The sequence below is a fragment of the Lissotriton helveticus genome, chromosome 9 (genome assembly GCF_964261635.1).
Source record: "Lissotriton helveticus chromosome 9, aLisHel1.1, whole genome shotgun sequence".
In the NCBI taxonomy this organism is placed as follows: Eukaryota; Metazoa; Chordata; class Amphibia; order Caudata; family Salamandridae; genus Lissotriton; species Lissotriton helveticus.
The window spans coordinates 981,557,556-981,573,480 of NC_136070.1; the positions used below are offsets into that span (position 1 = coordinate 981,557,556).

Genomic DNA, 15,925 nt, shown 5'->3' on the forward strand with positions numbered 1-15,925 from the left:
GTCCTTTTGCCCCCACACTCCATACAAGTGCATGTGTTTGAACTCAGTCTCCTGTGTTTTTTCTTCACTTTAATATAAAGCAAACTCGACTTGATGGTATCGGAGCGCTTTACATGATGAGCCAGTTGCAGTGCACACAGACAGATTAATTTTTATGCATGGAGAGATTAAGTGATTTGCCCAGATTCACAGGATCTTGACCCTCCCGCCGAGACTCAAACTGTGTTCCTCAGCTTCAAAAGCGACCGCTCTAGCCGTTATGCCACATCCTGTCTTGGCGGCTGTGTCTCGCATTTCCCCTCCCCCTAGCAATGCCAAGAGCATGTTATGCTAGCACATACGGACTTCCTTTGGCCCCCACACTCCATACAAGTGCATGTGTTTGAACTCAGTCTCCTGTGTTTTTTCTTCACTTTAATATAAAGCAAACTCGACTTGATGGTATCGGAGCGCTTTACATGATGAGCCAGTTGCAGTGCACACAGACAGATTAATTTTTATGCATGGAGAGATTAAGTGATTTGCCCAGATTCACAGGATCTTGACCCTCCCGCCGAGACTCAAACTCTGTTCCTCAGCTTCAAAAGCGACCGCTCTAGCCGTTATGCCACATCCTGTCTTGCCGGCCGTGTCTCGCATTTCCCCTCCCCCTAGCAATGCCAAGAGCATGTTATGCTAGCACATACGGACTTCCTTTGGCCCCCACACTCCATACAAGTGCTTGTTTTTGAACTCAGTCTCCTGTGTTTTTTTTTCACTTTAATATAACGCAAACTCGGCTTGATGGTATCGGAGCGCTTTACATGATGAGCCAGTTGCAGTGCACACAGACAGATTAATTTTTATGCATGGAGAGATTAAGTGATTTGCCCAGATTCACAGGATCTTGACCCTCTCGCCGAGACTCCAACTCTGTTCCTCAGCTTCAAAAGCGACCGCTCTAGCCGTTATGCCACATCCTGTCTTGCCGGCCGTGTCTCTCATTTCCCCTCCCCCTCCCCACAGCAATGCCAAGAGCATGTTATGCTAACACATACGGCCGTCCTTTTGCCCCCACACTCCATACAAGTGCATGTGTTTGAACTCAGTCTCCTGTGTTTTTTCTTCACTTTAATATAACGCAAACTCGGCTTGATGGTATCGGAGCGCTTTATATGATGAGCCAGTTGCAGTGCACACAGACAGATTCATTTTTATGCATGGAGAGATTATGTGATTTGCCCAGATTCACAGGATCTTGACCCTCCTGCCGAGACTCTAACTCTGTTCCCCAGCTTCAAAAGCGACCGCTCTAGTTTTTTGTTTTTTTGACATGGGTAGATTTTAGTGATTTGGGGCAGGGGCACTCACTCACAGCGTCCCTCCCGCCTGCCTGCCTCCCTCGGCTGTTTCTGCCTCGCGCACACGGAAAGAGATAAACGAAACCGAAACCTAAGAGGCACGCGACGTGAGCTGTGTCGGTAGAAGCTCACGCGCGCGACACACCACGCCCCCTCCCGCGGCTCCGTGACGGGTCCAGTAGAGTGCACATAAACCTTGGCCGAAAAAATGGCGGCCGCGGCCAGGAGTGCGCCCTGTGGGTTGCAAGCGCCGGACAGGGACCCTACAGATGCCCCGCTATTCTTTCTGTCCGGTGGAGGAGGATTTCAGCCCGTGATCCCGCAAGACGGATGTCGAGCTCAGGAACTCGAGACCGAGGACTGCGTCGGGGTCAGGCTCTCACGGGAAGGTAAGAAGCAGTGGCGCAAGCGAGTCTGCTGTGCCCGGGGAAGCGTGTGGCTAGGGGGAGCACTGATTTGTGGTTGGGTTGAAGAGCGATGGCTGCGACAGGGGAGAGCAGACAGTGGGGACTGGGTCTCTGTGTATGCGCTGGAGCTTTCCAGGAGACAGCCACAGCGCGCGCGGGCGTTCGCGCGTGCGTGGCCTGCGCCAGTCGCCTTTTTGGAGATGCGCGCAGCCAGGTGCTATCTCCTGGGAAGCAGACCCAGCAACAATAGATCTTTGGCGAGACAGCGCTTACGCGCTCTTCAACGCCACAAGACCTAATAAAAAAAAATCAGTGGGCACCATATGTGGCTGAGCTCTCTTATTCAGGATGTGTCTCATAACTGCAAAAGTTTCGTCCTGCGTAATATTAGTGTATAAGGACTCAATGTCCAATGATACCAATATTTCTTTATGATCAATGGGCCGTATGTATCAATGTTGGGTTTTGCGATTCTCAAATAGCGATTTTTAGAGAATCGCTATGACAATCGCAAAACGCTATGTATGTAGGATTTACAAATAATTTTGCGAATCCTACATATTCCTTAATTGTGAATCGCAAATTGCAATTCGCAATTAAGAAATACCTTCCCATTCATTCCTATGGGCCTAGAGGCCCATAGGAATGAAAGGGAAGACATTCTCAATTTGCGATTCTCAATTAGAGAATCGCAAATTGAGAATGCAATTTCAAGGGTGCAAGGGTGTCAAAAGGACACCCTGTTGCACCCCTGAAATAAGCATGGGTGCACATGTGGCGCACATACATGCCCCAAGAGCATGTATGTGCTCCACATTGCACTTTAAAGAATGCAAAAAAGTGAATTTTTCAAAGAAATCGCAAATTTCCACCAACTTGAAGTTGATGGTAATTAGCGATTCCTTAAGGCCAAATTGCACTTTTTTGGTGCTTCTTACATTGCATTTAAGGAATCACAACTTGCGATTCCTTAAATGCAATCGCAAAATAGGGAATCGCAAATTTTGCGATTCCTTATTTTGCGATGCAGTTTTGCCTTAATACATACCACTAAGCCAAATTGTGATCACAAACGCTGAAATTCTGCGAATTTCAGCGTTTGCGATCGAAGTTTTGCTTGATACATATGGCCCACTATCTTTTGCTTCATATTTCAAAATAAAATCCATGGAATCTATGATAAATGCTTTAGTTTCTCCTACAAAGGGTTTTTAGAAAAAAGTCAATATATTTTGCCAATATTTCTAATATCGAACCGCATCCTCATCCTGAAATGATTAGACATCCCGGCGGATCTTATGTGTTCTTATGGATCTTAGGCTGCACACAGAATACCGGGATGCGGGGTTCTTTTTTTATTTAGAAATTCAGATTCTTTGTTACTGGTTCTTTGATGATCCACTGCTATCTTAGTATTTCTAGAATTTGGTACCGTAATTCTATTGTAGGGTCGTTGGTTATCGTATTTCAATGATCTTTGTTATTTAAGTTGTCTCAAAACTTCATTGTCATATTTGACACAGCCTAACACCTTTGTCTACCAGCTTGATCAAGATATTCGTATTAGTACTCAAGGACTGTAAAGCTAATTGTTCATCACCTGAGTGGTATTGTTGTACAAAATGGTGTCTCTGATACAAAGAATCAGCTTCTCAGAGAATATTTTCCTCAAAGATAATCATCTCTGAAGGCACGGCCGTTGTAGGGTGGCAGTAATTAGATGCATTCTTAAATCCCGTTATGCTCGGTAAATTCCTATCTTCACTATTTGTGAAGTAAATCTGGAGTCAAAGTTTTCTCAAATTTTAAAATTTCTATTTTATGATCTTGGAGCATATCCGGTACATATGACAAACCGTTATTCGAGCAATTTTTCAACTTTTTTTAATGTTTGAAAGGACAGATTATGTATAGGAATATCATTGGGGGCGTGGCCAAGCATGCTGCGATGGCGGACATGCTGGGTTAAGGCTCCATCATCGGGCATGAATCTCGCCTGACACGCCCAGGCGGCTGAAACAAAACCTGTAGCAATCGGAACACCACAGGAGATCGGCACTGGGCTCCTCACCGGGCCAACACAGCGCAGAGCAGAGAAAACGAGTCCTGGGCAGGAGCGGACCCAAAACCAAAATGGCGACCGCCGGACTCCGGGGCTCACGCCCTTCTCTGCGGGCCACCTCACCGGGCTCTGGCCCTGCTGCGACACCACTCATGGGCAAAAACGTCACCGTTGCAGCTGTGAGAAAGGTGAGGAACAGGGAACCGTAACTCGACCTTCAGCAGACGGACACCGGTGCCCGCTAGAAACCCTGACCCTCCCCCACATCAGAGAGCAGTGGGTGCGGGAGCGCGACCGTCCGCATAACATACAGAAGCGCGCTGTAGCACAAACAACCCATGTCGGTGCCCCCGTGGATGACGGGGGCCCCTTGACGAAGAGATATTTTTGGGGAAGTATTGTGCACCTGGAGTCAAAATGGCAGCCATCGAGCAGTGGTGGTGATCCTGAGACCGTCTAACACCCCCGTGGGTGGCAAGAGGCGCCACAGAGACAAAACCCAGATCATGACAGGTCCCAGCTGCAGCTCCGCCCACAGTGGGTGACAGTGTGCGAGGGAAGAACCAACACGTAGCACACGGAGGTCCGCGGATGCTTTTCTGTTGCGCCACCCCCTCCCCACATCAAGTTACAGTAAGCACAAGCGGGCAGGTGCCCGCATAACACAGGGAAGCACCACAAAGCAGGAAAAACCCATGCCACTGCCCCAGTGAATCACAGGAGTACCCCGGTGAGGAGCGAGGAACAATGACCAGGCCTGTGGCGGACGCATATTGGCTCCCGCTTGTTGCTCCGAACTTCCCCCCACATAAAAAAACAGCAAGAGCTGGAGCGCAACCGGAGACATAAAATACAGAAGTGCTCCTGGGCCCACACGCCCACACCGACGTCTCCGTGTACTGCGGGGGCCCCTTGACGAAGATGCACCATTGAGGGCGGTCCCTACACACCGTGCCCAGGAATCAAAATGGTGGCCATCGTGCGGTGGGGGTGATCTCGGGGTTGTTGTGCGCCCCCGTGGATGGTGAGAGGCTTTTCAGGGACAACACCCAGTTCAAGACAGGATCCAGTTGCATCTTACCAACGCCGGGTGGAAGTGTGTGGGGAGAGATTCAACACGAAGCGCACGGAGGTCCGTGGGCACTATCCCGTCGTGCGCCCCCCCACCACATCAGCTGACAGTAAACACAGGCAAGCGGGCACCCGTGCGACACAGGGAAGCATCACGTAGCGGGAGAGACCCATGCCAATGCCTCGGTGAACAACAGAGGTCCCCCGAGAGGCCGAGTTCAGGTATGCCACGCACTTTGACAGCTGCCATCACGGGGCACCGCTGATTCCTGGGACTGACGCTTACCTCCGGGGGTGACGAGAGGTGCTTCTGGGACTGCACTTTGACTGTGAAGAGGACCCGCCGCAGATAAAGCAGCGGGAGGCGGTGACCGCACAGGAGACGAACGCAATACACCATGCGGATCAGAGTCTTACCACACAGCGACCATCCCCTCCTGAGAGGGGGCACGACTTCTTCGACCGACCAAGCAACACTCAGCCAGACAACATGGGTAAGCAACGCACCACTGCAGGCCCGGCGACGTCTGTGGCAACACAAGACACCTCTACAGGCGTTAGACCACCACAAAAAGACGTGGCGACCCCACTAGAATTGACCCTCTCTGAAAAGATGGATAAAGTACTGGCGGCCATCGAACATTCAAGGGATGTACGTTAGTACAACGCGATCTTTTAGATCGCGGTACTTTACAACGCTGCCATTACAACGCAAGTCGTTACAACGACTTGCGTTGGTGTGCTTGGATTGTGGAATATTATTATTTTATATTCTAACACCAGCCCAAGTAACAGTGAGGAAGGTGTTGGAATATAAAATTTCAATATTCCTTATACAACAGTGCCATCCAGCGCAAGTCGTAGTAACAACTTGCGTTGTAATGGCATCGTTGTAAAGGCAACGCGGTGTAAACACCGCGTTGTAACCGATGTTTCCCACATTCAAGGGTGTCAATGGAGGAGAGGCTTGGCACCATAACCACAGACATCACCCTGCTCCGGGATGACCATCGCAAGTTTGCGGACAAAGTGTCAGATGGCGAGAAAGTAATTGCTATCATGCAACCCTCAATCAAAACTCACCAAGAGACCCTGCAGACCCTACTAGGGCACATAACAACCGTGGAGGAACGCATAGATGACCTCGAAGGCCGCTCGAGGCGATGTGACATCCGTTTCCCAGAGGGAGTTGAAGGCACGGACTCCGTCGCATACATGGAAATATGGACTAAGTCCTTAACGCCAGTCACAGATCATACCGCATTTTCCTCCATCGAAAGGGCTCACAGAGTACCGACACGAAGGCCCCTGCCGGGAGCCCCTCCCCGTCTGATGAGGGCAAAATGTCTGCATTTCAGAGACCGCGACACGCTGTTCAGAGAAGCCAGACAACACAGCCCCATCCAGGTCGAGAGCAAACAAATAATTCTCTTCCCGGACTACTCCCGGACGGTGCAACGCCAAAGATCTTCATTCCTTGACGTCAAATGCCGACTATGACTAGGGGGAATACAATACTCTTTACTGTTCCCAGCCCGGCTTAAAATTATGCACAATGGGTCCACCATATTTTTCACGGACACAGAGGAAGCCCACGACTGGGCGGATCAACACTGTCAGATGCACCTCCACGCGAACGAGAAAAAATGACAGGCGTCTAACACAAGGCGCTGCAACAGACGTCGCCCGCAACGACAAAGCAGAAGAACCATCCTTGACATGAATGCCCAATCCATGGGATACCCAGATTTGGAACAAATCATAGCCAAACATCGGAGGGTCATGCAGGCCTCTGTGGAGCTCCGACCATCATCACCCGCTACAGACTCAGCCAGAGGTCCGCACATCTTCTCATGAGGAGAGTAGGAGGGCAGTGAAGGGACAATATTGCGTGTGGACTCAGTGACCCCGCCACTGGTCACACTATGAAATGAAATGAATTTGTACTTGTAAAGCGCACTTATACCCCAACTGGGGTTTCCTGGCGCTGTACGCATACCGCTGTGGAACCCTTCCTGGCTTTTCCCTGTGAAATGTCCACTCCTGGGCACCCCCAAGGTGAAGCCAGGCATCCCAGCGCTGTTGGGGCCGTTGTGGAGATTAAGCAAGCTATTGCCCAGAGTTGCAGAGTGGGACCCATGATTAGAATAGGCACTGAGGCGAGAATTATCAGGTCCGAGGAAATGTAGCCCAAGACCCACCGAGGCGGGAATTGAACCCTGGTCCCGGGCCAGACCTCTGCATCAGGGTCTGCCGCTCTAACCATTGAGCCACAATATAAACTGCTGATACACTGGTATGAACAACAACAAGCAGATCATGCGCACAGGGCAACCCTGTAAGCCACACTACTATGTAATACGAGGTATGTGGCCGACCGAGCAACTCCGATAGTGATAGCTTGTTTGTTCTTAGCCCACCAGGCGCAAAATGATCCTGCAAATGCCACCAGCGAGAGCCACCTAATAATTGTGTGCCGCCACCCTCCTAATACTTCATAGTTCTCTTCGTACACTAGAATGAGTTTGGACGTATCACCAGTTGCGATAGGTCCCCAGTATTGGGATTGTTCCCCACCCGTTGTTCTCCCACACAAAGTTATACTTCACTGCACTGTACACGCATATGCGCATAGGTGAGGTGCTACAGCCATACCTGGGCTGCAGGATCAGACTAAGCTAGGGATGTGGTTCACGGTTCGGCACTGCGCCTTGTCACACTACCTTCCCCGGACCCCCCGCTCACCAGTACATGGCACATAAGGGAAGTGTCCCCATCCTCACCCTGAATGTGCGAGGTATGCACACAGCACCAAAACGATATGCAGTATATGCATACATAAAGTGGTAGGATGCACAGATCGCACTGCTGCAAGAAACCCACTTGGTAGCGAGTGAATTAGAAAAACTGCGTTGGCGCGGGATATTCTGCACCACATATTCGGCCTATGCACGGGGAACCCTTAAATGGCAACGCCCCGGGATTCCATTCGAGGAGCTATCCAGAATAATAGACATAGATGGCCATTATGTTCTCCTGCATTGATTTTGGATGGCCAACCAGTGTTCCTGTGAAGTGTCTATGTGCCAAACACTGACCAGGGAAAACTTTGGGACTCACTCTTGCACACATTAAGCTCATATACCCAGGCCCCATGGATATTGGGAGGGGACTATACGTGCGTGCAAAATACCTTCCTAGACAGATCCTATGTGCAGCAGCCGGCCTCCCCTGTAGTAGCGTATGTCAAATGCTTCCCAGCATGCGCAACACACTGGGTTTTGACTGATGCATGGTGCTCCAATATCCGGACCTTCGACTCTATACATTCCACTCGATCCCGCACAATCTTAGGGTCCGCTTGGACTGTTTCCTCTGCTCCCTCCCCATTTTGCCCAAGATACAGGAGACCGAATATCTGGGTAGGGTCCTGTTCAACCATGACACCCACTTGACGTGGCAGCCACCCAGGTCCCCGGTCCCCACTTGGTGCCTGCCCAAACAATGCCTAGATGACCCAGTATTTAGACAAACTCAAGCGACACATATACGAAATTATTTCAACGAGAATGCGCACAAAGCGACCATCCCCACAATGGAATGCATTCAAAGTGGTAATCCGAGGCCCATGCATACAACACATCTCAGGGGGGGCGCAAAACCCTAGAGCGGAGTGTAGTCGAAAAGGAGCACTTACTGGCCACATTAACGCAAGCAGCGGATAGAGGGGAAGCCACACCGTCCCAAGTAACAGGCGCTAAAACCGCATATGCAGAGGCGCTAGCAGACATCCGTAGGTATAATTTTAGAGCACACGCAACGAAGGTACACAAGGTACACAAGGAATGGAACAAGGCAGGCGCGCTGCTTGCTTGGCTTGCTTGAAACAAGACACTACTCTCCCACCGATCACCGCGATACGCAGTGTAGCTGGTACCCTGGTACATTCGCAAGTTTCCATCCTAGAACTTTCAGCAACACTACAAACAACTATATGCTGCTCCCGCAACAGTAGACTCGGAACCACTCTACCGTTTCTTAAGCATACTCCCCCCACCCCCTTATAACGCGGACTGATCGACGTACGTATGTCACGCAAGCACTTCAGACGCTGGCTACATGCAACGCACCCGACCTGGACGGATTCCCCCTAGAGTTTTTTCGTAGCTTCTCTATACAATGGGTGCCTCCGCTGGTAAAACTATACCAGTTGGCTTGAGATGTGGGAGAGCTACCTCATTCCATGAGTGAATCGGTAATAATTTCCTTTCTTAAACCGGACAGGGACCCTCACCATGTAGGATCAAACCAACCTATAGGCATGTTACCAGCAGACTACAAATTATTTGGGAATATACTGGCGGATAGATACTCCACAGTCCTCTCCACACTGATACACCCGGACCAATGTGGGTTTGTGACGCGGAGGAACACCTCCTACAGCATTAGACGCCTTTTCCATGTCCAGGATCGGGTCCGCAATCATTTCCCGCGCATCCCATGCCTGGTCCTGGAGAAGGCCTATGACACCCTCTGTTAGCCCTACCTCCTTCGGGGTCCTACAGCAGATGAGAGAGGGACTTCACCTGCTCGCATTGACTAAGCTCTTATACACTAGACCGACTTCCAGAGTGAAACTAGGGCCCTACTTGTGGCCATCATTTCCAATACTTGGGGGCACAAGGCAGGGCTATCCGCTCTCCCCCTACTCTTTGTGATGGCAATGGAGCCCTTCGCGATCCGCCTACGCAGGAAGGGAGAAAAATGGGGCATACTAATTGCAGGCATGGTCCATGAGGTGTCATTATACGCAGATGATGTACTCATCTACATCCGTGACATCACATCAGACCTCACCCCTATACTTGATACCCTACAAGACTTCTAAATGGTGGCAGGTTTATGGGTCAAGTGGACTAAGTCCACAATATACCCACTCTCAGGCGGTCTCCCCACCCCCCAGCAACTGCAAATGGGTGGGTGAGCACAACATACCATGGAGCGCCCAAGTAGTTTGATACCTAGGAGTACGGTTGTACCACATGCCACAGGACATGTACGAGGGAACCCATCGTAAGGCTCTAGCCAAGTCCTCTGTGAATTTCTGGAAAGATCTCCCACTGGTTTCCATAGGGAAAATTGCAGTGGCCAAGATGATACTGGTCCCACGACTGCTATATTACTTTACCAATCTCCCAGTGGTCCCCCCCACCCCTTTTTCCGAGAACTGGATGCCCTCTTTGTTACCCTCATCTGGGGAACAGGACATAGACGAATAGCCCTTGCCAAACTACAGCTGCCTATTGACCAGGGAGGTCTGGGTGCTCCCTCCTTCGAGGCATACTTCCTGGCGGCTCAGCTGCAATGGGTGTCACGGTGGACTGCAGGCAGCACAATGACAGAAACTCACACAATTGCGGGACGTGTTACAGTCCCAACTATACATCATATACTGCTACAGGGTGCAGAGCTTATTCAAAATGGCCCACTCCAGATAGCAGTGGCACGAGCATGTCTGAAACGCGTACACAAAATGAGCCGCACAGCTCCTATGTATTCCCCAATACAACCACTGGTGGGCTTTCCCAAAGGCCGAAGCCACTACACAGAGCGCGCATTACGCACGTGGACTGATCACTCAATCACAGAAGCGGGAGCCCTGTTTGCTAATGGGCAACTGCAGATGTTTGCAGAACTCGCTGCTGATACAGACCTCCCAAATGGACAATATCTCACACATAGGCAGCTACTGGTAGATTGCAGCAGAATGTGGCACACAATAGACACGGAACCGGCCACGCACCCAGTCTTACATACAATCCTGCAGATGGGTCCTGGGTGACTTTTAGTGACATGGCTGTACAAAGCAGTGCGGGCACTGGGTGCGACCACTCTTACCAAATGGGAAGCAGAGTTCCAAAGGTCCCTCCACAATAAAGAATGAGAAGCTGCACTTGAGTTCCCTAAAAAGTGTCCTGCAACTACTGCTTCAAAAACCTACAATATCACATACTGCACCATCCATATCTAACCCCCGAACTGCTCCAACGCTATTACCCAAATGCACACTCCACCTGCCCCAGATTCCCAGAACCTGGTGCTTCCTTCCTCCATATGTTTTGGGATTGCCCGGCACTTTGCACAAACTGGGCCTCGATAAACGCCACCCTACTAGAGGTAACAGGGCTTACAGATCTTAACACATGGGAGGTCTGTGCACTGGCCATAGCCTGGCGTCGAAAGCACCAAAAAGTGGAGGCACGGTTCGTCTACCTAGTGATCCTATTAGCGAAGAGATGCATAACAATGCATTGGAGAGCTCCAGGAGGGCCATCGCTTGCGGCTTTGATGGGAGCGGTTAACAAGTGGGGAGCCTCAGAAGAGGAGGTGCTTAGGTCTGAAGAAATTTGAGGCACTCGCAAACACCACATTTCCATGCAATGGGCGACACAACTCCATGTATTCAAACGGGAGGCAGCAGCTGAGCCACCCTCAAAGACCACCCCGCCTCCCACAGAGGAGGCGCGTTGGGGAATGCGCACAGTACCCCCCCCAATTCATATTTAGAAAGGCGCGGCCCCCAACCTAAACATGAATAACAACTAGCATATCCCATGCAGACACCCCGCGTCAAGCAGCCTAGAGTCTGACACCGACTAGATGGCCCACGGGCCCTCACAAATATGCGATATCTCCTATACAGTGAATCCCAGTTCTTGTTACCCATGTTGAAGAGTTATGTTCCCCCATTAAAATAAAACACAACAAGCAGTGTTCTCTAACACCGACAACGCAGGTCAGCACAAGAACAACGGTACGTCATACAGGCAACAACATATGTTTTCACGTGCCGTATTAGCACGCCTCCCCTAGGAACAAGGATGTTTGATGTGTTGCAATTCATGCCCACACCTAATGTTACTGCACCCATTAACTGTATGGCAAGCTGAAACTGTACTGTATACACTCAATGATCTTTCTCGGTGTATGTACCCTGCACAGTAACTAAATGCTAATAAAAATATTTAAACCCCCCAAAAAAAATATAGGAATATCATCCACCTCTACCAACATTTGGTCTTCCCTTGAGTACTGGTGTACTTTAAAAAATGTTTTTAATTAAATATTTAAAAACATAAAAAATACCATGTACTACACTATATTTCTCAAATATAGTGTACTACAATGTATTTTCAATTTTTTTTACTCCTGTATGTATTTATTTTAATTTACAGGGGACCGCGGTATTGCATAGAAAGTACTGCGGTACTTACAAAAAGGTAAAAGTATATTAACTTTGTAAAAAAATTACATTTCACTATACTATATTTCACAAATATTGTACTAAAGAATATTTTTAGTTATTTTTAGTTATTTACATTTTTTTTCCCAGTAACTACCACTGTAATTTCTAGGTACTAGCGCAGTACAACGTAAACGTCACAAAAATATCTTTTCGTAATAAAACTACTCTTGCTTACCTTTGCCTACTTACCTAAACTGTGTCATTTCTTCCTATGCACTTATACAAGGAGCTTCACTGTTGTCCGGCAGAAAGGTAAGGAGCAGACTCGCCTGCCAGTTTATTTTAGCATCAGGTAGCAAGTGTCTGACAAAGTTTTATTTCAAGAAAAGTTAGCCATGGGATACTAATGGAATCCCCAGATGTGAGCGGACTAAGCTCTGCACCACCAGTTTGAGCACAGACTCGATGATCTGTGTAACAAGCGTTGCAAATCCAGTAGTTCTTCTCTCCAAAAGGCCATGCTGTTGGCTTTGTGTAAAGGAAAGTACCCTCTTCTGGCATGGTTACCCCCACTTTTTTCCTGGTACATGATGTGATTTCGACTGGAAGTGCACTGGGTTGCTGCTAACCAGGTCCCCAGTGCCAGATCTCTGTCCCAAAATTAAATTGTTCTACCAATTGGCAATACCTTTAGCACCGTCTATAAGTCCCTAGTCAAATGGTACCCTTGGTACCTAGGGCCTGAGGTACTAAAGAGAATCCCCCAAGGGATGCAGCACAAATTGTGCCACCCTAAGGTACCCCTAACCAAACTCATGCAGGGATGCTATCGCCGGCTGCGTGGTTTGGTTCTGACAAAAGTGAAAACATGACCGGTCACACATCCCTGTGTGCCATGTCCCTTAACACTTACAGGTCTAAGGCAGGTTGCTTTATATTACATGTGAGGGCTTACCTGCATGAGCAGATATACCCTGTGCTGGTCAGTCTATTACTACCAGTACAAGTGAACAGGGAAGCCATTTAGAACATGTACTGGACACTGGTAAAAATGATTTCCCCAGCTTCATGATGACTTCACTGAAAATAGGGATGTTTGGCATCAAACATCTCATATTCACAAGCCCACCCTGATTCCAATGGCTGATTTGTGATTACATGCACACAGAACCCCCTGAAAACCTACCAGCCTCTGGTGTGTTGGCTGACTGGTCTCTGCCAGCCTGCCACCCGAGGCAGATTTCTGACCTCTCAGGGTGAGGGCTTCTGGTCTCAGGAGGTCAGAAACACTTCCTGCACGAGAAGAGGGGGTTCACACCCCGCCCTCAGGATGACCTCATGACTAGCATTCCAAGGCAGGGGAGCTTCAAAGAAGTGACTGCCATTGAAATGTTAATCTGACTCCACTCACAGAAGAGGATGCTGACCCCCTTTTTTCAGAGCCCTATGGCACCTGAACAGGCGGGAAATTTGCTAGTCAGGTAGGCGTGCCCACCCGCAGGCTAGTACCACCACTAAGGAGGCCTAACCTGATGTGGGTACGCCTTTTCAGAAGTGGCCATCTTTGTGTTGGCTCACTTAGGAACTCTAGGGCAGGGTTATGCCCACTTCCCATAGGAAGTGGTCATGTAGGGGCTGCAGTGGCTACTACCCTTAACTCCCCTAATGCCCCATAATTCAGTATTAAGGGGAGCCCCTGGAACCAGAAAATCATATCCTGCTGACCTGAAAGACGAAGAAGGACGTGAAGAGTCGCATCCAGCAAGAACTGAAGACCCAGCAACTGACCTGGCGCGGTGAGCAGCCATCACAACGCAGGCATTACCACGCGCTGCCATTACCACGCTGCTTTTACAAGGCAAGTCGTTTCAACGACTTGCGCTGGAGGGTGCTGTTGGAAAAGGAATAGTTTAATTTTCTATTCCAACACCTTCCCTACTGTAACGTGGGCTGGAGTTGGAATAGAAAATTAAACTATTCCACTATCCAGCGCTTACAGCGCTAGTCGTTGTAACGACTTGCGTTGTAAAAACAGCGTCGTAATGGCACGCGGGGTAAAAGCCCGCGTTGTAATGTCATACAACCCCTGGCGCCAACCCTGCCTGCCTGCTGACTACTATCCACCCTTTCAATCATCCTTCCATTCACCCTTTCACTCATCCATCCATCCTTCCTCTCACTCATCCATTCTTACATCCACCCTTTCAGGAATTCAACCACTCACCTAACCATTTCACTTGCACATCCATCCATCCATCCATCCATCCACTGTTTCATCCAGCTATCCGCTCTTTCACTCACCCATCCATTCTTTCACTCATCCAACCTTTTACTCATCCATAGAGCCATCCATTTATCCTTTCACTCATTCATCCATCAACCATTTCAACCCATCCATCCAGTCAGCCTTTCACTTCATCCATCCATCTATCCACTCATTCACCATCCATTTACCCTTTCAATTGTCATCCATCTTTCACTCACTCATCCATCCATCCTTTCTCATATCATCCACCCACCCATCCTTCCTCCCTTTCACTCATCCATCCTTACACCCATCCTTTTACTCATTTATCCATGCATCTATCTATCTGCCCCTTTAATCAGCCACCCATACACTGTCTGTCCATCCATTCTTTCACCCACTCACCTTTCCGCCCCTTTGCGTTAATTGTGAGCCTTTGTCGAGTTGCAGGCAGAAAAGGCCCATCAAAGCCCCGCCCTGCTGTATCTGCTAAAGTGAGGTGATGACGATGCCTCTATTTGATAGGTTGGGTATGTGATGCTATTTATAATAGTTTAGTTATGGCAAGTTAGGCATGGGAGGTATGGTAAGGCACATATGGTTAATTACATATGATGGGTAAGGTTTGGTAGGTATGTAAGACAAAATAGGTTGGGTATGGTGGGAATGCCATGGAGGTAGGGAAAATTAGGTATAAAATGATCATGTGTCTCTAGTGATGAAATTGCCCAAGACGTTAAGAAGAAATCCTCTACGTGTCCATGTGTAACGAAACTGGTGTTCGTGTAAAGCGCTCTGATACCTGATACCTTTGGGTCGAGTTTGCGCTGTATAAAACTCAACAAAAAAAACAAAAAGAAAAAAAAAACATGGCTACTCACAAACATTATCACAGGGGCCACACAGTTAGTTTGTGATGTGACAGAGTGCTGCTTTGATACTAGCAGGGTGGTAGTCGGGGGTGTGAGTTCTAGGGGGGTGGTGGCAGCATGGTGGGTGTAGGGGAAGAGGAGTGTATACATCTAGTGTCTGAAGTGCACAATGTGAAACCAGAAAACCTGGGATTAACCACGGCTTCCTCACTTTACCAGATTGTGTGATTCTAGGCTACTGTTTTATTTCACTTTCCCTCCTTTTTCTTCATTATTGCATATAAGAAAACCTCAGAATGCATGATTTCAGGAGGTGCACTGTCCAGACCCTTCTTCTGTGTTTTATTTAATAAACTATAATGTTATTCATGCATAATTGGAACCAAGGCCATCCAACGAGTGCACATAATTGACTTGCCTCTTAGTTCACTACTGGCATTGTTTTCATGGTGTGGGGAAGAATGGATGTTTCTGAATTTATGTTTGAAAACTTCTCAATGCAATGCTATCTGATGTAATAAGATGAAATGGCTGTGCATGTTAATGAAATACTTTTTTTTATTTTTAAAGAGATCTTATCATATTTTTACACTTCTGCTGCACTATGTCTTTTAAACTGAAGTTGTTCCTAAAGTTAAAGGTGCAGGACAACCTAGTTACTTCCTTTCTTTAACTTCAATTA

General features: G+C 48.6%; 1 protein-coding gene across 2 annotated transcripts in view; it reads left to right on the forward strand.

Moving 5' to 3' along the window:
• The window catches only part of LOC144782115 (uncharacterized), a 60,796-nt gene that overhangs the window by 12,520 nt on the left and 32,351 nt on the right, over positions 1 to 15,925 (forward strand). The window contains exon 1 of one of the 2 annotated variants that reach the window (XM_078661288.1): positions 1,464 to 1,729. The exons of the other annotated variant lie outside the window; for it this stretch is intronic. Within the exon in view, the coding sequence (XP_078517414.1) occupies positions 1,671 to 1,729 (59 nt within the window). The 5' untranslated portion in view covers positions 1,464 to 1,670. Of the gene's footprint in view, positions 1 to 1,463; positions 1,730 to 15,925 lie in introns of those variants that run through there. 2 annotated transcript variants of the gene reach the window in all.